General features: G+C 32.8%; 2 protein-coding genes across 4 annotated transcripts in view; both read right to left on the reverse strand.

The window, feature by feature from the left end:
• The window catches only part of LOC141486548 (atypical protein kinase C-like), a 30352-nt gene extending 12548 nt beyond the window's left edge, over positions 1 to 17804 (reverse strand). The window contains exons 1-4 of the mRNA XM_074184688.1: positions 17653 to 17804; positions 11307 to 11439; positions 7843 to 8484; positions 3431 to 3696 (exon numbers count right to left, since the gene is read on the reverse strand). Of these exons, the coding sequence (XP_074040789.1) occupies positions 3431 to 3696; positions 7843 to 8484; positions 11307 to 11439; positions 17653 to 17730 (1119 nt within the window). The 5' untranslated portion in view covers positions 17731 to 17804. The remainder of the gene's footprint in view (positions 1 to 3430; positions 3697 to 7842; positions 8485 to 11306; positions 11440 to 17652) is intronic.
• Positions 17805 to 20845: 3041 nt separating this feature from the next.
• aPKC (protein kinase C iota type) overlaps positions 20846 to 22335 on the reverse strand; it is a 78680-nt gene continuing 77190 nt past the window's right edge. For all 3 annotated transcript variants that reach the window (XM_074184685.1, XM_074184684.1, XM_074184686.1), the window contains one exon: positions 20846 to 22333. In XM_074184685.1, coding sequence (XP_074040786.1) covers positions 22246 to 22333 — 88 coding nt within the window. In that variant the 3' untranslated portion in view covers positions 20846 to 22245. The remainder of the gene's footprint in view (positions 22334 to 22335) is intronic.

The raw sequence follows: 22335 nt of genomic DNA on the forward strand, positions 1-22335 counted from the left end.
TCGCGCCAAAATAGTTAACGCTTGTCAAACAATTGCAGATTTCGTAGGAATACTGAAACTTTAATGAAATGAATAAAAACACTTTTGTCTAATTACCTATATTTGATTTTATTTATATGACCGTTTTCGGGTTTGACCCCATTACCAAGTATTACCTTACCTATAAATTTCGTCGCCGCTGATATATACCATTATTTTTTGAAGAGAAATTTTGATGATCATAATATCCTCCATTTCATAAATTTATTATCAGATGAAAAGTGCAATTTTCTATACTTCACTGAATTTGACTTCGATACTAAATTTTCCCATTTTCATGATGTTTTTCTTCAAGCTTTTGATATATCCTTTCCTGAACAGTTTCAAAAAATTAAACAAAATCAAAATTCAAGTAGACACAAACCATGGATTACTAAGGATATCGTTGAAGAAGGTATATTACTCAGAGATATTTATAATTTGAACAAGAGCCAAACCAATGTACATTTATTGGGTCAATATAAGCAACTCTTAAAAAATCATAGACAAAAAATTGTGCTCTCAAAAAGTCAATACTTTAATAATCAATTCCTCAAGGCTCAACATAATCTGAAGCTGCCTGGTCTATCATCAGGAAAAATACTATTATAAACGATTCATCTAAGACATTGGCGATGGTGTACTTGTTGACGATGGTCCCGGTATATCTCAAGCATTTAGTAGTTATTTTGTCGATTCAGTGGAGTCATTAGTAAAAAATACTGCACCTGGTGGCATTGAAAATCGTTGTGTAAAAATTGAGAGTCTTTTCCTCTATCCAATAGATGAAACTGAACTCGTGGAAATAATTAAATTCGCATGTTCGAAAAATTCCAGTGGGGTTGATGAATTGCCAGGCAATGTTTTAATGAAGGCTGCTTTGAAAATAATGGAACCTCTGATTTATCTAATCAATTTATCTTTCTCTGAAGGTATTTTTCCTTCCCGACTTAAGCAAGCAATGGTCGTCCCAGTCTATAAAAAAAGCGATAAACATGTAATGTCGAACTACAGAGGTATTGCTTTACTATCTCCATTTTCGAAAATATTTGAAGAATCATATCAAAACTTGTGTCCTTTTTAAATAAATACAATATCGTATCTGACAACCAATATGGGTTTCAAGTGGGCTTGTCAACCCAGGATGCCATCCTTTCTCTACATAATCATGTATTATCAAACTTCGACAACGATGAAAAATCTCTTAGTGTTCTTTTCGACTTGACACGAGCGTTTGATATCAGTCATCATGGTCTTCTTCTTGATGAACTGTTTGGCATGGGCGTTCGTGGTCTAAGTCTGAAATGGATTGAAACCTATTCAACTGGTCGTACACAGGTTGTTAAAGTTAGGCTTCAGACTGGGTCATTTTTCTCTGAATTTCGAAACGTTGTTACAGGTGTGCCCCAAGGTAGTGTTTTGGGGCCTACACTATTTATTTTATTTGTTAATGACCTTTCAAAAATTAATCATCCACAGTGCTCTATACAATTTGCTGATGACACATCTTTTACTGTCAGTGGTTCGGAATGTGAAACATTGTCAGTAAGAGCAAATGATGCTGTATTCAACATGCAAAATTATTGTTCTAAGAATGGCTTGATTCTAAATAATATTAAAACCAACACCATTTTCTTTACAATTAAGGAAACTGATTGTAGTGTATTGGTTAGGTCTGAGATTAAAAATATTGAACAGGTAAACTATAAAAAATGTTTAGGAGTTTTTATTGATTCCCAACTCAATTGGAATCATCATGTTGATTTCATACTGAAGAAATTAGCGACACATTGTTTCGTTATATGGAATCTGCGTAATTTTGTGTCTATTGAAATTCTTAAAAGTTACTATTATTCATATATTTACTCTGCCCTCAATTACTGTATTATTTGTTTTGGCAACTGCAATAGAATCAGTGTCTTATTAATTTTCTTATTAATTCCTGTAAACCACTATTTGCAAAGTTGAATATATTAACTGTTACTTGCATGTATATTTTTAATTGCGTAATCTATGTTAAATCAAATTGCTTCAAGTTTTAGAACAGAGATGATACATGTCTTCTTTCGGGCTTCATCCTGAGAAAAAACTATAACATTTTAATTCCTAGTCATAAGTTAGCCAAGGTGACTAATGGACCTCATATCATGTCAAAAAAACTGTACAACAATATCCATTAAAAAATAACTAGTGTAAAGCTCTCTAAACATAAAATCAACTAGTGGTACTTAGACAAAAGTGTTTTTATTCATTTCATTAAAGTGATCATGAATTACCACAAAAGAAACAAGTAATCAATCATACATAATACAGAAACTATATGAAACATAAATAGTCAATAGTAACGGCATCTTTTCCTTTTCCTAATATATTTTTTCCGGTAAACTAACACATAGTATACCTCTGAAAAACTGGATTTGCCAGGATTTTAAAAACACTTGATACCCTCACGATGAAATCCAATGATACACTGAAATGGATCGCGTTCCTGGTCAGCCCTTCGATGTGGCAGCATTGTAGGGCTGACCAAGATGCTCTTCATATAGCGATTTGTATAACTATGGGCTGACCAACAGCATGGGGCTGACAAAGGTTTAAAGGATATGTAAAATTTTTATTTTCAGAAAAAATCTACCCCTCTGATGGGCCTATTAATAAAATCATACCACTGAACAGTATTCCGAAAAGTATATACCTAAATATATTCGGGAAGTGCTGGGTGGACCAACGCCCCGTTCATATACCGGGCTCACCAATATGCAATGAACAAATATATATATATATATATACATATATATATATATATATATATATATATATATATATATATATATATATATATATATATATATATATATATATATATATATATATATATATATATATATATATGCACGGAGTCAACAACAGGAGCCAACCAGTTAGAAGACCTACAATTCCCAGGATGACCACGTAGGCAGCTATATATAGCTGCCTACGTGGCACAGCGCATTTGCAGTGCGGATTATTTTGAAATTGAAGAAAGCGACAGTGAAATAAGTGAGATTATTGCAAAGTGTAAAGTTGTTGAATTGGAATGAACGTTTCACTTCAGTGAAACAGTTAGTTCGTAACAATACGGTGGGAGAATCAAATAACCGAGATGAATATAAAAATGCATCTTTCGAGGCACAAAAGTTTATGGATTTAGTTATCACTCATTAACTCTCTTTACCTCGTATCTTCGAGATATAAGTTATGGATTTGTATTGCAAGTATCGGCCAATTCTATCTAATATGAAATGAGAGATACCAGTAATATATAAGTTCAGTCTCGAAAATGTCGAGACAGAACAGATGTTTGTCTTTGAAACTATTGAAAATGTTTTTAAAAATGTCTGTATGTATGAAAACAAATATATCTCGATCTTACCATATCCCAATCTATACTTTCAAAAAATGGGTGTTCGATGATTTCGGTAAATACATCAGGGTTACGGCATCCTAAGCGTTCAGCAGGATTTTTATTCAGGAATCTTCTGAGGACATTAGCAGCACTCACACTCAATGATCGAGGAATACGTATTGGTTTTTCCATTATCACTTGGTATAAATAGAAATTGTTCAGTTCCGAATTTTCAGATGTTCTATCCATGTCAAACGGCGACCGTCCAGTCAACATCTGATACAAAACCACTCCTGAAAAAAAATTAGGATTTACATACTCAATGATTGGAGAAACTACATACATACATGTTTTGATCAAATATATCATCATCAAAATAATGTCCAATGTTATTAATTCTATCTTCAATTTCATTATAACTTGCATTCAAATGATGAAAATCAACAGAAGTTGGTTAAAAGTTCTTGTTCGCTATATTTGTTACAAAAAAATATGTCAATTATGCATTAAGTTGATTAGAAAAGAAAGTAAAACAAATCATGAAATTATGAAACAACAAAAACTTCATTGATTCCAGTGGCGCATTTACTTTTTCAGCTGCAGGAAAACCCGGAAAAACCTGCAGCACCACATCATCTGAAGATCTTGATTTGCCAATGTCCTCTCTTTCGAAAAACAAAATGTAAGGTATTTACAGAGGCTCCAATGAATTCAAGACATCGCCAGAACACTTATGACAATCGTGAAATTTAAACTAGTCTGTTTCGTCTTTGACCAATGCGTAATCTCGATTTATGTATTTTAACAAGCAGAAAAAGAAATGATAGCAATAATAAAATCCGAAACGAACGCCATAATTGTAATGAAAATTGAAATATAGGTACCCAAAACAATTATTGGCGCAATAAATGTTCGAATTGGAGTCCTTTCATTTCGAGACATTTTTAAACTCGGTTTTTCATATTATTTATCGCCCTTAATACACTTATTTGCTGCATTGTTGCGAAATCATTCAACATCCTCAATATCGAGTCTTCCACATTTTCTATTTCTCTGCCAGCGTAAATCCTATTTTTCAATGTCCCCCATAGAAAATAGTCCAAAATAGTGAAATCTGGTGATCTTATTGTCCCATTATTTGTCTCCAAATGGAAGGACTCCAATTCGATCATTTATTGCACAATTAATTTTTTTGTGTATATAAATTACTTCATTTCAATTATCATTATAATTATAGTGTTCGTTTCGGATGTTATTATTGCTACCATTTTTTTTTCTGTTCATCAAAACACATATAAGATATTTTTGATGTAGATATGTTTCAGATAATCATAAAAGGTTTTCCTATTCGAAGTTCATTGTAGAAAATGCTCAGAGCAATGGAAAAAATATGAATAGGTACCTAAAAATAAAAAAAAACTCTCGAAAAACTACGGTACATAGGGAGACGTGAAAGTTACTATTATGTTTTTATTCAACTCAGTCAACCAATTTCCAGGGCCGTAATTTAAAAGGGAATAATTCACACAATTATTATCGAATATTATCGAAAAATCCCGAAATATAAAATTGAATTCGATTTCTCAGTATGAAGTGAACGTCTACGATCCAAAAACTACAACAGAAAATACAGGTCCGTATTTAAAAATTCAAAGATGGGGGTGGCCCAAGTCAGATGACACCCTGTATAAAAGATTCATTGATATATTCTGAGAGCCCACATCAAGTGCCAATAGCAAAATGTGGACAGATTTTCAATATGTCTGCCAGTAAAGAAGATGTAGGCAAAAAAGTAATTTGGGATTTTTTGGTTATTCCTATATATCTCCAGAACCAAAAGAGCTATATTCGATTTCTGTACATCATTAAATAGGTCTCTAAAATACGCAACTGTGCCATGATTTAACCGATACTCTATCTCTTATCGTTTACGAGATCCCCGTGTACAGAAACGAATTTGAATAGCCCTGTATATATATATATATATATATATATATATATATATATATATATATATATATATATATATATATATATATATTTCAATATTAAATTTTACAAAAAGGATTTGAAGCTTTATATCTTCTATTAATTATCTGCGAGCGCTTACGACAGTTGCTAGTACTGTCATCTTCTAGGCACTCCTCAAACTGAACTTGTCATCCTGTCGTCTGCCTCTTTATACGGTCAGAGCGTCTCAACTCAGGTATTTCAGGTACTTTGGGTAAATTTGCCTGTATTTGTACTGCATCAGGTACTCTTTTTGTGTTAGATCTTCTCTAGGAATGTGTATGGTTTTGTTTAATATATTGAATGTGAGGTCTTGTGTTTTTATTTGTACTTGTTCCTCGATAAGTGATTTATCACTGTCAAATTTATGGATGTTGAAGTTTTCCCAAATGTCCATGCGGTTTCCCTTGTTGACTTGTTTTATGAGTTTTATGTTCTCTGGTGGGGGGGAAATTATGTTTGTTTTGTATAGCGTGTGTTGCGAGGTTTGATTTATATACTATTGGATTTATGTATGCCTTTTTGTGCTCATTGTACCTTTGGATTAGTTTTTTCTTGGTTTGGCCGTTGTAGAATTTGTTGCAGTCCGAGCATTGTATACTGTATATTCCGTTTTGGTCTTTGTCTTCTTCTTTTTCATAGTTGTTTATATTTTGTGTTATCTTCGTGTTCGGTTTGTATGTGATGTTGATGTTCAGTGGTTTGGAGATGTTTGTTAGTTTTTTGGTTTGGTGTCCTACCCACGTAAATGCTGTCCATCGTTGTGTTGTTGTCTGTTGGGGTGTCTGTCCACACTTCAATTTATATATTCCTGATTTCTCAAATTTGGATGTTTTGTCTTTATTACTTTCAACTAACTTTCCCAACGTATTACTTGTTCTGTACGCAATTTTAATATCTCGTTTCTACGTATTTTTAATAATGTTGGTATGTTAATCTGATCGTTTGCATGATGTGGGTGGTTGTACGTAAGGGTTAAAAGTGAAAAGAAAAAAAATTATTCGAGCGCGTCAGATTTTCTAAGGGGGTGTTGACTGCAACAAAAAAAAATCTCTCATTCAATAATCTGACGCAAACTCGCGGCCATTATTATAATGTGCGAAAAAAATTCGCCATTTTGAAATACTCAAGCGCGTCAGATTAAGATATACATGGTTCATCTTTATGTTTTAGACGTGCTCTCTCATAATCTGATGATTATCCAAAAGAATTCGCTTAATCTGACAAAAACAATATTTTTTTAAAATGTTTTTTAATTCATTGGACTTAGTTAATGGAAAAGCTCAGGAAATAGCATTCAAATAAATAAGTGTATGTTTTTTAAGTAGAATACTTGTATTTATAAGAAAATAATTTTAAAAAAATGCTCAAAAAAATTTAATTTTTAATAATCAATTGATTAATTAATGAAGAAAAGAGAAAGGAAACTTTCTTTGTTTCTTACTATTTTTATCTGTTTTTCTTTTGCTTTGGAACAGCACTGACTGAGAGTGAGTCATTGATGGATGTAGCCGTTACTACGTTTGAAACTTTCTATGTTTTTTACCACTTTCATTTGTAACTAAAGTTACTGCAGTTTCGTCCTATAAGGACATTTTCAAACTTATATATTGTATAAGTTTGGAAATGTCCTTATATATTGTATGAGTTTGAAAATGTCCTTATAGGACGAAACTACAGTAACGTTAGTTACAAATAAAAGTGGTAAAAAACATAGAAAGTTCAATTTCTCTTTTCTTCGTTATGATTTCCTACCACGTAGTAACGGCTACATCCATCAATTAATTGATTAATTAATCATCATCTTCATCACGAACGAGTCTCTGTGATCAGCTGTAATGGCGTCATGGCAACAGAATTCAGAGTGGGGACGGAGTGAGAATGTAATAGATAGAGAAGACGTGAATAGAGAATATAGGAGTAGAAACTCGGAGAGGGAAATGTAGGTATCCCACAGCTGCACGCATTAAACTTTATCGACGAATTTTTGTTATTTCGGCTCGCGGAAATCGTCAGATTATATATTTTTCTTTATCCTTGAATTATTTCCTTCAAAATAAAAAATAGCTACGCTCGAGAATGTTGAAATGACGTTATTTTTTTACCCTCCCCTTTCTTTACGTCACTCTCAAATTGTCAGATTACTGGAATATACACTTTTTAGCAGGTAATTAAGTCACCCTACCTTAATCTGACGCGCTCGAGAATTTCTGATGATCAATTTTTTTTACTAATCTGATCCTTTATCCTTCACGGGCGGTCTTATATATGGGGCTCATATGTGGTGGAGGTACTTAACCGGGTACAAGATATCCCCCTGTATATCAATCTACCGCGCTTTAGTAAATCCCGAAATCCCCGCTTGGGCTCCGCTCTTATAGTAGCAGACAGATGAAATAACTCATATGTTGAAGAAATATAACACTCACCCAATGACCACCAATCAACAGAAAAGCCATAATCTTCACCACGTAAAATTTCCGGTGCTATATAGTTGGGAGTACCACAAAATGTTGAGGTAGTATCTCCTGGTCTAATGCCTTCTTTACACATGCCATAATCAGTCAATTTAATGTGTCCTTCATGATCTAAGAGAACGTTATCCAATTTCAAATCCCGGTAAATGATACCCTTGCAATGTAAAAAGTTCAATGCTAATGAAATTTCTGCAGCATAGAATCTGGCGTCCTCTTCCGGTAATCTTCTCATTTGAGCCATATAGGTCGCAAGATCACCTCCTTGAACAAATTCTATGACAAAAAATAGTCGCGATGGAGTTTGGAAGCACGAGTGTAAACCAACTAAAAATGGATGGTTTGAAGCTGTTTCAAAAACATGCTTCTCGGTTTGCATCCATTCTATATCCACATGATCCTTTGCTAGTGATTTCTTCATCACTTTCATAGCATAAATATGCTTAGCTTTTTTCAATTCTACCATAAACACTTTGGCGTAAGTGCCACGTCCTATAACTCGTATGAGTTCGAAGTCATCCAGGGAATACTGGGGTTGGGATACAGGTTCCAATTCATCAAGCGGTTTGTTAGGATACTCTACAGGAACTAATTCACCTAAAAACAGAACACAGTAATTATTAGCTCGTGGACTGATGTATGTGTGCCAATTTTTTTAGTTTTTCATGTTTTGTCAAGGCATACCAAGAATTTCCTCAAATTGTTACTGACGATCCAATTTCACGAGGCTGTAAACCGACTACAGGCGAAACGACAATTCTTGCTAATTGAATGAATACGTTAATATGGAAGACACATCAATACAGAAATTTTGGATATAGAAACCAAATGATATTTTCAGAAATATCATAAACCAATAACGAGGAACAATCCATAAATAAAATATCTCATTAACATTAGCCAGAATGTTCTCACATGACCAAATTGGTCGCGAGATTTATGGTCGAAGTAAACGATATTATGCACTCTTAAAGTTGGCGGCACTCTCAAAGGTCAAAGAAACCAATACATAGAAATGAACCGACTGCAAACTAGTCCATGTGGAGTGTAGATTTAGTGGTTCGTATTGGATAATTTTTACTAACCGAGTTTTATGATTGGCTGAAGAGTCATGAAATTAAATTTGAAGTCATGTTACGGTGACGAATAGAAACCGGGGAATGCGGGGATGGTTATCGCCGTCGTGTTCAGTTCAGGAACTGATCGCGATTTGAGTGTTGAAATTCGATATTGGTGCAGTTATGATTTTCGTTGTCTGTTTGAAATGTGGCGTCCTTGGGCAAGTACTAATAGTAATAACGAGTGTGATAACAACGCAGACTTTTTCCAGTGTACTGATTCCAATAACGATGGTGAATAATGCGAAAAAGAGATACCAGTGAATAAGATTCGGATGCATTTGAATACTGAAACACAGAGAGTATGTTTCAATGTATATAAGAATCTACATCTCAAGTTTGGTTTCGAGGGAAACCTATTACAAGCAACATCAAATTTGACCGAAATTCCTTTCTCAACTGTACGTAAAATAGTCAAAAAAAAACCTTATGAACGCAAGACGCAACGTGACACAGGATTACCAAAACCTTTAGATGTTTATATGATAAAATCATTGAAAAAAACAATATACGAATGTTACAAAAGCAATGAGATTCCTACAACTGAAATCAAAAGGAAGAAATTGAATACTTCCGGCCATAACGTGAGCTGCTCTGACAAAACTCTTCAGAATATGGAAAAGAGAAGAGTAGTGGAATTGCGTAACTAATACTTAGAACAAATAACTAAATATAGATAAGAACAACGGCAGATTTTCTATTTGGGCGAAACTTGGTATGACACTCACGACACAGTTACGAAAGGGTGGACTGATGGTTCGAGAATGTGTACGCCTAACATGCCTGCAAACAAAGAATCGCGACTAATTTTAGTGCATTGCGGAGGAAGTAAAAGATGAGTTCTGCATTCTTTGAAATTATGTGGAAAAAACTTGAGGACTGCAATGTTGACTATCATAAGAACATGGAAGCTAATATTTCCAAGGAATAGTTTGAAAACACATTGATCCCAAATTTGGATGCGAATAGTGTACTAGTTTTTGATAACGCTTCCTATCATTTGTGACAGTTCATCAAAGTACCGAATAAAAATTCGAGGAGAGATGTATATGTATGAAAGATAGTTGGATAGTGACGTGCAGCACATCAAATGAAAGGCTAGGGGCTGCTAAATTACCATAAGATAAAACAAAGATGATGCCATGCTAAAAGGTCGCTAATGGTAATAATGCATTGAGATTGTAGTACACCGCGTGAGCGAGGGATTTTGAAACTTATTTCAGAAGCATATTCGAAGTTGTAGATGTATGCCATTTGTCAGGTGTGATGGTTAGGGGGTAGTTTCATTTTGATGACTTTTGGGAAGGTAATTTTATGACTAGTCATGAAATGAATGTCCTAAAATAAATCGTCATGACTAGCCATGAATTTCCATATGATTCAACGACAAATGGCGGCTTGATATACATAGATATATTACTTGCTACATGTTCCATCACAATATATTTGCCAAGATATATTTGAAAAATGTTCAACGTAAAAGTATATCTATAATATTGAACACGTTAGCTTCATCAAGCTTGAGGAACCGAAACACGTGTTTGGATTTTGTGAAGTATAGTTCAATATATATATGCACAACCTGAAATCGACTTATGTTCAGAATATATATATATATATATATATATATATATATATATACATATATAGTATAGTTCAATATATATATATATATATATATATATATATATATATATATATATATAGAGAGAGAGAGAGAGAGAGAGAGAGATGGTAGACAGCTGTTTCAGCCTATTGGGCATCGTCAGTACCGGGCAGGCGGTCCTCGATTGAAGACAAAATGTGAAAAACCGAGAAAAGTACTTAAAACTAACTGCGTTAACGCAAGCGAGACATAAGTGGAACCACCTATTGGTGTGACACCCAAGTCAATTTATGTCTTCAATCGAGGACCGCATGCCCGGTACTGATGTAAATCAAAAATTAAAAATTCGTGGATACAACATTCCAAACAGGGGGGCAAACCGCGGACACGTGTTTCTGGCTATTGACCTCATCAGCGCGGTGCAGCCAAGTGTAAAGATAGGCAATTCTAGGTCTTCTAACTGAAACCACAAATGTGCGGTTGGCTCCTGTTGTTGACTTCGTGCGTTTGTGTTGTTTCCTGCTTTCGGCAAACAAGTGTTGCCTATCTTTACACTTGGCTGCACCGCGCTGATGAGGCCAATAGCCAGAAACACGTGTCTGCGGTTTGCCCCCCAGTTTGGAGTGTTGTATCCACGAATTTTTCATTTTTGATTTATATCATGCACACTCGAAGAAAGGTAAATAATTACTCACCTGTTACATCCGATTTATTTACAGAATTGCGGCTATTCTTACGCACCAGTACGAGTAAGTTACACTGAATACATTTGAAACCCTGCCTTCCCAGTCTCCAGACTCGATTCTTGCAATAAGCGCAAAAATTTCTCTACAACATAGAATATTATATCAAATTATCATCCACATCGACAAAAGTAGAATAATATCAATAATATTTTAATTCAAGTCTTATGGCATATCAATGTAGGTAGGCGTAAACCATCATTAACCACACGACAATAGCTATTTAAGTAAAACTGTACAAGTGTTGCTTAATAAGCATATCTTTCATTCAACTGTAGAATTGATTCCTTTTGAATAGGCTGTAACTTTTTTATTCGATGTGATATTGTGAACCCGAAAATATACCTCATTCACAGCCTAAAATGTCCATGTGTTGAAAAGAGTTTTTTCAGAATGAATGGAGCTATTTTTATTAAAGCTGCTTTATTGTTGAAAAAAGTAAAATTACTACGGAATAAGTTGTTACAGTATTCTGACAAAATTTTCCATGGTAATGGATATGTATCATCAAGAAGATAATTGTATAAATAAAATCACTGCTAATTTTGACAAAAAACTGTTCTAGGATATTGATATTTTGATGAGACCTTTTTGAGATTTAGCAGATAGTCAGTATTTTTGTAAACAAAAAGTAACTCTTTGTAATTTCGTAAGAAATCAATACCTAGCTTTCGTGACAAAAAATTGAAATAAATTTTTGTGAAAATGTACTTTCCACTGAAATTGTTTTCATTAACTACTACTTGAAGAGGTATTGTTCCGCTGGAAATTGTCAAAAACCATTTTCTATACCTGCAGACTCCTTACGACTGATATTTTTTAACAAATTTAGCGTTGCAGACAGAAACTAATAGATGATTGGTATATTTTCAATGTATAATGTGATAAATGTATAACATTTCTGGAATATCAATCAATAATTTTCCTGAGTACTTGGTTGATTTATTTTTTGTGGAAAAGCTTACATTATTAGTTATAATTTCTTATTACAAAATGTAAATATCGTATAACTACATTTCGCTAATATAACATTTTCTATTACATAAAAGTCAATGAAATCTAATAAATCAATTTTTATAAATTGAAAAATATTGCATAGCAAAACCATATGAAACTCAATATGTAATACTCAGAAAACAAGCTTTTGCACTTTTTTTTTTTGGAAAATTCATATTGCAACGACTTTATTTGAATGTGGTTCAAACATAGGTAATAATAATTCTCAAATTGAAATTCGTTGGTAAGACATTAATTTTTTTATGCCTATTTTTAAATTAACATTTCATATTGATCCAGAATATGATTATATCTCCAAATTTTCGAGAATAGCAAGTGCGTGGAATTAGAAACAATTTTCGTATTATGTCTCAGTACATTATACACCATATCAATGTTTCTCAAGTAAACACTGCACCGACGCCGTTCTCCTGATCAACTCATACAAGTAGGTCTTGGTTTTGATATTTATAATATGCTAATATGTTCAAAAAACTATGTCTACAATGGGTTTTTTCCGTTAACCAACTATCGCACCCCTACGAACGACAACTCTCAAAAGTCGAAACTTGTGCGAGCTAGGGACTAATGAGGTCTTACCTTTCAACGTGTGATTCCTGACACGGCCTAATAACCAAAAAGCAATGCAAGCGTGTTTTTAATTATAAAAATTTTGACGATTGAGTTGAGTGCTTCGTTTTACAATAACGTTTCAAAATATCAAGCAATTGTTTTGAAGAACTTGTAATTTCCGTTTGCTGGTATCAGTTGAAAAATCATAATATATGTTCAACCCATAAAATCAATATTTGTCAAGATGACCGCATTGATCAGATCCCAGTTTGTTTCTTCTGTAAAGATATACAAAGATTTATATTCAACAACTGAAAATTACTATGATGTATGACTTTGTTTCATTTGTCGTATAAATAAAATTCTCAAAATCAATATAGGTATATGATAAATAAGCGACCCGCCCGGCTCCGCCCCAGGCTGTAATGCTGATACTTATGGTACTTAATTGAATGAGGATTAATACTGTATTGCTTAAAATCGCTTCGTAAATAAGGCATTATTTCTCGAGAATGAAAAAAATGGTTAATATGGGATATCCCTAAAAGATAGACATATCATCAAGGGCCTTTTCAAGGTGTACAATCTCAAGTAATTATATTGAAGAACTTGTAATTTTTGTTTTCTATTAAACCATAAAATCAAAATTTCTCAAAATGACCGCAATGATCAGTCCCCAGTTTATTTCTTCTGTATATCCATATATCCAAATATCCATACTTGTACTGTAGTACATTTTTTATCTATCTCGTAGGGTTCAGCTAGCGGCTGCAATATGAGCGCAAAAAATATGTTTATTTTCGACATCACATTAGAAAACTCTTAAATTATCAGTGTTTCTCTACTATATTATGCATGTTATACATATACATACAAATCTTCCTCTTGAATCTCTCATCTATCAAAAAACCCACATCAAAATCCGCTGCGTAGTTTTCAAGATCTAAATTGAAATTGTTTATTGAACCTAATATACATATAAAAATTGTTTCCAAATCATACTTAAATTATAAATTATAAAATAAACCACAATATATATACAAGTGAATTGCTCGATATGATTTATCCCTCTATAAATAGAGATTTTTCTTGGTAACTTCTAAGCATACATAGGGACATCGGGAAGAAATTTTGTAGTGATTGAAGTAACATACTTTGAACTCACTTAGCAGATATTTTTCAAAGTCCAAATTACGAAATGGATTATGTCGTCGTTGAAAGCAATATTATCTAATCGTATTGCTCTATTTTTATTGACGAGACTTTTATACTTATCAAAATAGAATTTGTTTCAGTAGGGTTTATAATAAGACCACGCATTTTCGATTACAAATGCGCTTGAAATAATAATTCATTTACAAGATAATGTGTTTTCAGAGTTACATCAAAATATCTGCACAACGAGGCTACCAAAACAATATACACGGCTAACTTCCAATGGGTTGCTCAGTACAGAATTATTTTTTGGGGTAGCAGTCGAAATATCGAAAAAATCTTCATAGTTCAAAAAAGAATAATAAGAGGAATCAACAACTTAAAATATAACCAAACTTGCAGAACAAGATTTAAATCAACCAATATAACGACAATCTACGCGATTTATATCTATGAATGCCTAATGTTCATTTATAAAAATTCACACTTTTTCACTGAGAATATACCTGCTCATAAATATCCCACTAGCTAGAACAAATGAATATATGTATCCCCTTCATAGATTTATAGAGTTTCAACGATCTTCCTAACAGAATAAAACGGACTAAGAAAATTGGAATTTTCAAAAGAGAACTAAAAAAACTTCTCATAGACGATTTGAACGCGTATCTCACTGGAACATTCATTTAAAAATATTTATAACAAAAAATCTGAATCTCCCCCCCCTGTTTGACGCCATTTCATTCTATGTTACTGACCTTTTGCAATAAAAGTTTGTAATCTACTCTGAAATAAAGCTGTTTATTATTATTATTATTGTCGAACAGAAAAAATATTACAAAATTTAAATTTTTTGTGTATTATTGGTGACAATTACAATTCGATGTAGTCTCAGTTGATGTTAGTCGCGCCTTTTGTTAATTCGTTGTAATCAAAGCTGGAGAAGTCTCTATATTTTATAGCTTTCTGTTCAGGTTTAGGTATTTCACAAACGACTTCTCATAAAACATCCAATATCTCTGGCGGGCTCGTTAATAACCTGTTGAAGATTGAATTCACCTAACAAATTAATGAGTTCCCAATATATTGTTTCCCAGTTTCAAACATATCTATACTTGTCCCCATTACTTCACCTGTATGAGTCAGTTAAAAAGTGCAAATGCAGTCAATGTTGTTTTATGATTTGATATAACACCTAACATGATAGTTGTATGTTGTGGAACACTCACATTATTAATTATTGGAAATTTTTGAATGCAACATTCAAAATTGGTTTTAGTTTTGAATTTCGACTCACGAAGAGCACTTCTTAATGTATCACATACCTGCTTAAACCAGGCAAACCCCAGATATTTTCTAATTTTCCTTTGAAAAGAGGATGACTTCATGATCAGATCCATCTGAAAGTGTTTCAATCAGGTACTTTATTACCTGTAGAATAAGAATTATTCTACACTGAACACTAGAAGGGATGTCGATGGCCTCATTATGGCTTATTTCAATTTAATCAGTAAAATACCTGAATAATTTTTCTTTCTTCATTCTTATTTGTACTGTATGTTTGGGACAAATTTAGTACCTAATGGAATTTCAACCCCTTTTGACACATTGATCTGATATTTGGTATACATATTTATAAAGTTTTGGTGACAATATAATTCAATAAAAACTATATGAGTGTAAATTCAAGATGACCGCAGCCTCATATTACAGATTTTTTTCACAACTACCTCAATATGGGTATTAAATGACAGGGCTGACTAGTACAGTAGTATACTGTAGAAAAGATGCAAATCCAATATAATCAAATACAAAGAACTCCCAAAGAATACAAAGAACGTCCACCCAAGTCAAGACTCAGACATATCTTGTTGTATATAATGCCTTGCCCTTCTATTAGACCCCTGGGGAGGGGAGGTTAAACCATTACACGTGGGAATAACATGGTAAATAATGAATATTACTGGCACGTGTTTCGATCACCAATTAATCATCTTCAAGAGGAAGATAAAATCAGTTTAATCTTCCTCTTGAAGATGATCACTAGGTGGTCGAAACACATGTCGAGGTGTTAAAAGAACGGTTTGGTGTTTGGATAAAACTTCATTAATATTAATTACTACACCAAAGGTTCCAAAACGTGTATCACAATGGTGAATAGTAATAAAACTAAAACAAACAAAAATAAAACGGAACCTGAAGCACAAAAAAAGAAGGCTTGAAAAGGCGAAAAGAGATTGCAAAAAACTGCCAGGAAATAAACTTTGTGATACTGAGGCACTAAATGAACTAAACAGAATGAGACTAATTGAGTAACAAATTAGAAACTAAAAACTTTGAAATACGACTAAAAAAATATTTATATATAAACAGTTTTAATGAAAAATTTACTAAAAAAAAAATTAATTCAGAAGTTCTTAGGTAGCAGTCATCAAACCACTCTCCTCAGCAATCTACAGTATTGATCAGTTAAAATAATAATAAAATCGTTGGGCGTAGTATTTACATATTTTTCAATAAAACTGTTAACACACAATTTTTTAAAAATTATTTTATTGCTGCCATTGATAGACACAACACCCTATCAGTATCATAGATACGGCCATTCGTTTGTTTTCTCTCTCTGTGAAGTTTTGTTGTCTGGAACATCATATTATTTCAGTGTTTTCTTATTTTTATAATGAATATCATCAAAATCGGCGTTGTTTCCAAGATCGCTTTCTTGTGTATTTTTGACGTGAATAAATGGGTCGACTGAGTTTAAAATAATATTCCATTAACTCCAAAATTTAAAGAACATTTGAAATAAACAACCTTTGAATATTGGTTTTGAAGTTAATATTTTGCCATTTCCACAATAAGTATCTAAGCACCGGCACCGCTCCTTGGTACGGACTCAAATTATAATGAATACAAAACTCCTGACCTAACACTTCAACATTTCACTTCTAATGCAGGTGACAAAATGGAAATTTCCTTGTCTTATAAACCACAGGCACATCATTATAAAGGAGTTTCAGGCCCATTTTATCACACAATGTTTAGTTGTTACAAGAAATGAAAAATACTTTCACTCAACTTTGGAAAGCCTTATTATCTATCATTGATTACCAACGTACCTTTGAGCATCATTCTGATATACATGAATTGAATTGAAACAAAACCATTTTGAAGTTGTGAACCCATTAATTTCAAAAACAAAATAGAAATACATTTTATAGAAATACAAAGAGTTATTATGTAATACATATATTTTTATACAAATGTTTGAATAGTGCCACAAGAAATTTGTTTCGTTTGAATGAATGTCATGTCATTAATTATTTGCAATGCTCCTGATCTGGCGATTAAGTAGTAAAATGACGCATTCAATATTTGTATGTATCCAAGGTTTTTAATAAAACAGATTCATATTTAGACTGTGAAAGTTGGACAAAAAATAATGGTATGTATTAAAATGTGACCAAGTTTCTATTCCGTATCCTAGTATATAGACATATTTGGATTCGAGCTTTTTTGAAATTCTATTGTCAATAAACATGTTTTCCTAGGACACAAATATGATAGAACTTACCAATACATGATGACAATCCATTGCAATGTATTCAAAAAACACTTGTGTTATTTCCACTTTTACAAAACCACAACACATGTTTTGCTATATGATAGCCCTTTCTGGCGTCACAACACTGTGTATACAAGTTCAGTGTCGTGCTTTTATAGTTATTTGAATCACTTTTAATATCACTACCAACCCAGTTTCTACAGGATAAATCCATTACCTATACTTTCCACCTCTCAAAACTAATACAGTTCTTACCTGTGCCCTTATTTTACCTACTTTCAAGATCTATTCTAATTACCAAATTTCTCCTTTCAATCTAAATTCTATAATGGGGAACAATTCAAATATATTCGAATTGTTCCCTTTTAAATCTATTGATTCCAAAAGTCTAATTTCCTTCTGTGTAAAATCAGTGTCAGTGAGATTTGCAAACCTATCTAAAAACGAAAACGGGGCCGAAATTTGGAAAACTATTCAAAAAACTTAAGGCTAGAATAGTTTTCCAAACATAGGGCCCGATTCCGTTTTTAATAGGTTTGTAAATGTTTGTTTGGAAATGATTGACAATGTTTCATGATGAATTTCATTAGTTCGGACTTCCATCGTCTAATATGATATAAAATGATTTGAAATCCCTGAAAGAACTAAAGAAAGAAGAATTAAAAATAAAAGAAGAAGAATTAACCAAGTTGATTCACGATGTTTCTATTGTTAGTGTGTAAATTAAGAAGCCATGACAAATATTTTTATTGAATTTTGGAGTGGGTAGCAATTCGCTTGTTGTACTTCTAGTAACATGAACTGTGGGAACATAATTATGAAATATTTTGTTTTTGACATTTCATAGGTCATTCGAGTGCTTTCACTTATCCCCTCTTTCCGCTTCATTGGTTTTAGCGGGAGATGACCGTTTGGCGGGAGTTGGTCGTTTTTCGCTTGATCAGAGGTTTCCATATGTTGCGTATCTCTACGCTAGTTTGACTAAGTGCGTTGTTGGACAACAACGGTGTTCCTCTTTGTGGATAATTTCAGGTTGAGCCCACTTTCAGGGATTTCAAATAAATTTATATTATATTAGACAATGGAAGTCCGAACTGATGAAATTGACCGACGTAGCTTCGAAAGATGACCGTTAATTGTCGAAGTTCGAGGGCCCCTATAAAATCTGAATACAAATTGAAGATGAAAATCACAAGGAGCAGACAGAAATAAAAAGTTCAATTTCAGAACCAGTGGCGGATAAAACCTACCCCGGACGCAGAAAATTTGTCTGCGAGACATATAAAAATCATGAATTATTGGTGTTTTCCATTTCTTTCCATGAAATAAACAGAGTATATTATGCCAAGTACACTAGTTGTTTTCATGTGAAACTTTTATGTTTACTAAATTTTTGTTTATTCATAGTGAAAAATTCAACTCAAGTGCGCCCCCTCCCTCAATACATTTCTGATTCCACTCCTGGCTACAACTCTATGTACTGACAGTCTTTAGATAACAATTCATAATAATAATATTTATTGATTTCTTTAGGACATCCTAATATACATACATTATTTTAAAAATATATAAATAAATGACATAACAAAAATGATATAATAGAAGAAAAAAAAAACATTTTTCAATGATTAAAGAATGGTTTCAACATGAGGATATACAAAATAAATATATTACCAAACAGAATAAAGAAAATCAGGTATGATATTTTATACAGGGTGTCCCTGGACTTCCTCTTTTCCTCTCGGGAATGTATAGATGGGGTCAAAATATCACCAGTACTTCATGAGAGGAAAAGAGGAAGTCCAGGGACACCCTGTATAGTTCACGAGTTTTTTTTTAAATTGGAAAACATTTATTGAATCTTTCAACGAAAGTGAGAGTTTGTTATACTCATTCAAACCTTTATTAAATAAAGACTTCAATGTACTAATCAAATTAGTTCGAGGAAGGTGGAAGTTTTGTGAGCTACTTGCTCTTGTTAAGTGGTTATGGATTTGAGATTCATATACACAGAATTCTTCAAAATAAGTTGGAAGCAAGTTATGTGTTAGTTTGAAAATGAATATCATTGCTAGTTCGTACAGTCTCTGGGAAACAGACAGCCACTGCAATGTACTTAACATGTTTGATATACTAGAATACCTATTCACTTGTAAAATAATCCTCATTCCACGATTCTGTAACTTTTGTAAAGCCGATACCTCATTTTGGTCAAATGAGTATAACAGACTAGCACCATAATCAAAATGGGGTTGGATTATACAATTATATAATGTAATTTTTGAGTACATCGAAAGCCGAGATGAAATTCTTGAGAAAAAATATATTTTTCTAGTAATTTTTTTATATATACAATCAAAATGAGCATGAAGAGATAAACGATTATCCACCATGGAACATAAGTATTTGAATTCACTTACAAACTCTATTACATCACCTGCAATTTGTAATCTTATGTTGAGATTGTTGATGAGTGATAGCTTATAACCAGTTGATAAGATCATATATTTTGTTTGGGAGGTGTTGAGTTTTAATTTATTGCTACTTGAAAACATTTCTTAGTTCATTATTCATTTGATCAGCTACTGTTTCTATATTATCTCCTGAAATTGATAACATAGTGTCGTCTGCAAAAAAGGTTCATGAAATCACAACCATGGATGGTATCTATATCATTCAGGTAGATTAAAAATAATATAGGTCCCAAAACACTCCCCTGAGGTACCCCGAAAATGACATCGCGAGATGATGACACTGAATCCTTTATTTTGGTTACCTGTTTGCGTTGTGATAAATGATCAGTCAGCCATAACAAAACAGTTTCCCTGATACCAATACTTTGCGGTTTATTTTACTAAATATTGATCGCCACATATTACTATATGTGGCGATCAATTGTCTCAAAAGCTCTTTTAAGATCTAAAAATACGGCTATGATATAATGTCCCTTATCTATTGATTCTTTCCATTTTGATATTGTGACTTGTAATGCAGACTCACATGAATGATGTTTTCTGAAACTGATATTTTAGTAAAATATCATTATTTTCTAGATATTCAATGAGTTGATTATAAACTGCGAGTTCTAATTTTTTTCAATACAACGCAAAGTGTTGATTGGTCTAAATTCCCAGGATTTATTTGTGTTAGGGACTTTTATGGAATAATGGTTGTTTCTAACATGTGAATGATGTACTTGTCATTGTTGTAAATCTTTATTGTGGAAATGCATTTCAATACAAAAAAGGAATAAAATAATACTTTCGAATACAATAATATGAAATAATGAACTTTATATATTATATCAAACTCCTAAATAATACAATATTAAAATATCAGGAGACATATAATGAAATTAATGATATATATTATTCTAAATGGTTAATATTTATTATAACAATTACAAAACTATTATCAAACAGTAAATATTTCATTCAACCTAACTTTTCTCAAAAATTCAATGTTCATAAATGCTTTTTCTTTCTTTAAAGTAATAATTTTCAACCTATCAACATTAAGATATACTGAATATCAATTCTCGAGCACAGATCTCTGATGCATCATCCATCATGAGTACATACTCTCAGTTTTAGGGGAGTGAAAACCCATAAAGCCCAAAATGACATAAATATATTTATGAATGGAATGAAGGCTTGAATATTATAACTAACAAAGCTCTGCCAATAATTCGCGGTATTGATTTCTGATTCACCCGGTACTCTTATCAAATGTCCATCTGAAAATTGATTAATATGTTGTGTTGATTATCTGCATTTGACAACTCCAAATTAGTCTCCAAGAAAAATAGGCCATATTCATAATATTTAATAATCAAATGCAAGTGCATAGTATCATTTTAAGAACTGAAAGTTGATACTTCTACCGAAAATTAAAAAGTATATTGAAAATTCAAGATTCTTGAAAAATAAGGAGAACTTTCAAAGTTGCATCGAAGCTAATTTCCGGATTAGCTAGCTGTGGCCTGCAGGTGCTTATTCATGCTGTCTACAATTGCAGTAGACAGAATCAAAGACAGCGAGACGACAAACATAATGTGCTACATTTATCCCAACATCGGTGGTGGACGAGACTTCGTTACTATATTTTGGGTTGAAGACCACGACCAGCAAATCTGGCAAAAGCTCTCACACAGTTTCTGAAAATATTCTGTTTGAGTCATCTTATCGAGAACATCATTACTCGACATTGGAGGTTATCATCTAGACTGCCGTATTAGTAGTTTCTGATAATTAACATTTGAAAAATGTTATGACAAGAAACTTTACTCGAGTTACTGCTTTGTGGCACTTATATTTTGCATAACTTAACTTTTTGATTACTTCAATTCTGAACGTGCTATACAAATCCGAGGCCTACTGCCAAGCATATTTTTAAATTTCATATTAATAGCATTTGAATTCAATTTAGAGGAAGGCAGAATATATTGTGTAGAATAGATTTTGCAGGACGCATATCTACATGCAGAAAATTTCCACCATAGTTCTGAAAATGTGGAGGCGGCGGTGGCGGCAGCATTGGTGGCGGAAAACGTGAGGGTGGAGGTGGTAGATTTCTGGGATGTAGAGCGCAAAGAACGTTGTGTCACACGCAATCTTCTAAAGACATAAGAAGTGGGTTGACATATTCGAATCCTTCAAATTCTGATTGATCGATTTTTTCGATCACTCTCCT

The sequence above is a fragment of the Leptinotarsa decemlineata genome, unplaced genomic scaffold, assembly GCF_025532065.1.
Source record: "Leptinotarsa decemlineata unplaced genomic scaffold, Ldec_3_MD MMD2_tig00026358_RagTag_RagTag, whole genome shotgun sequence".
Taxonomy (NCBI): domain Eukaryota; kingdom Metazoa; phylum Arthropoda; class Insecta; order Coleoptera; family Chrysomelidae; genus Leptinotarsa; species Leptinotarsa decemlineata.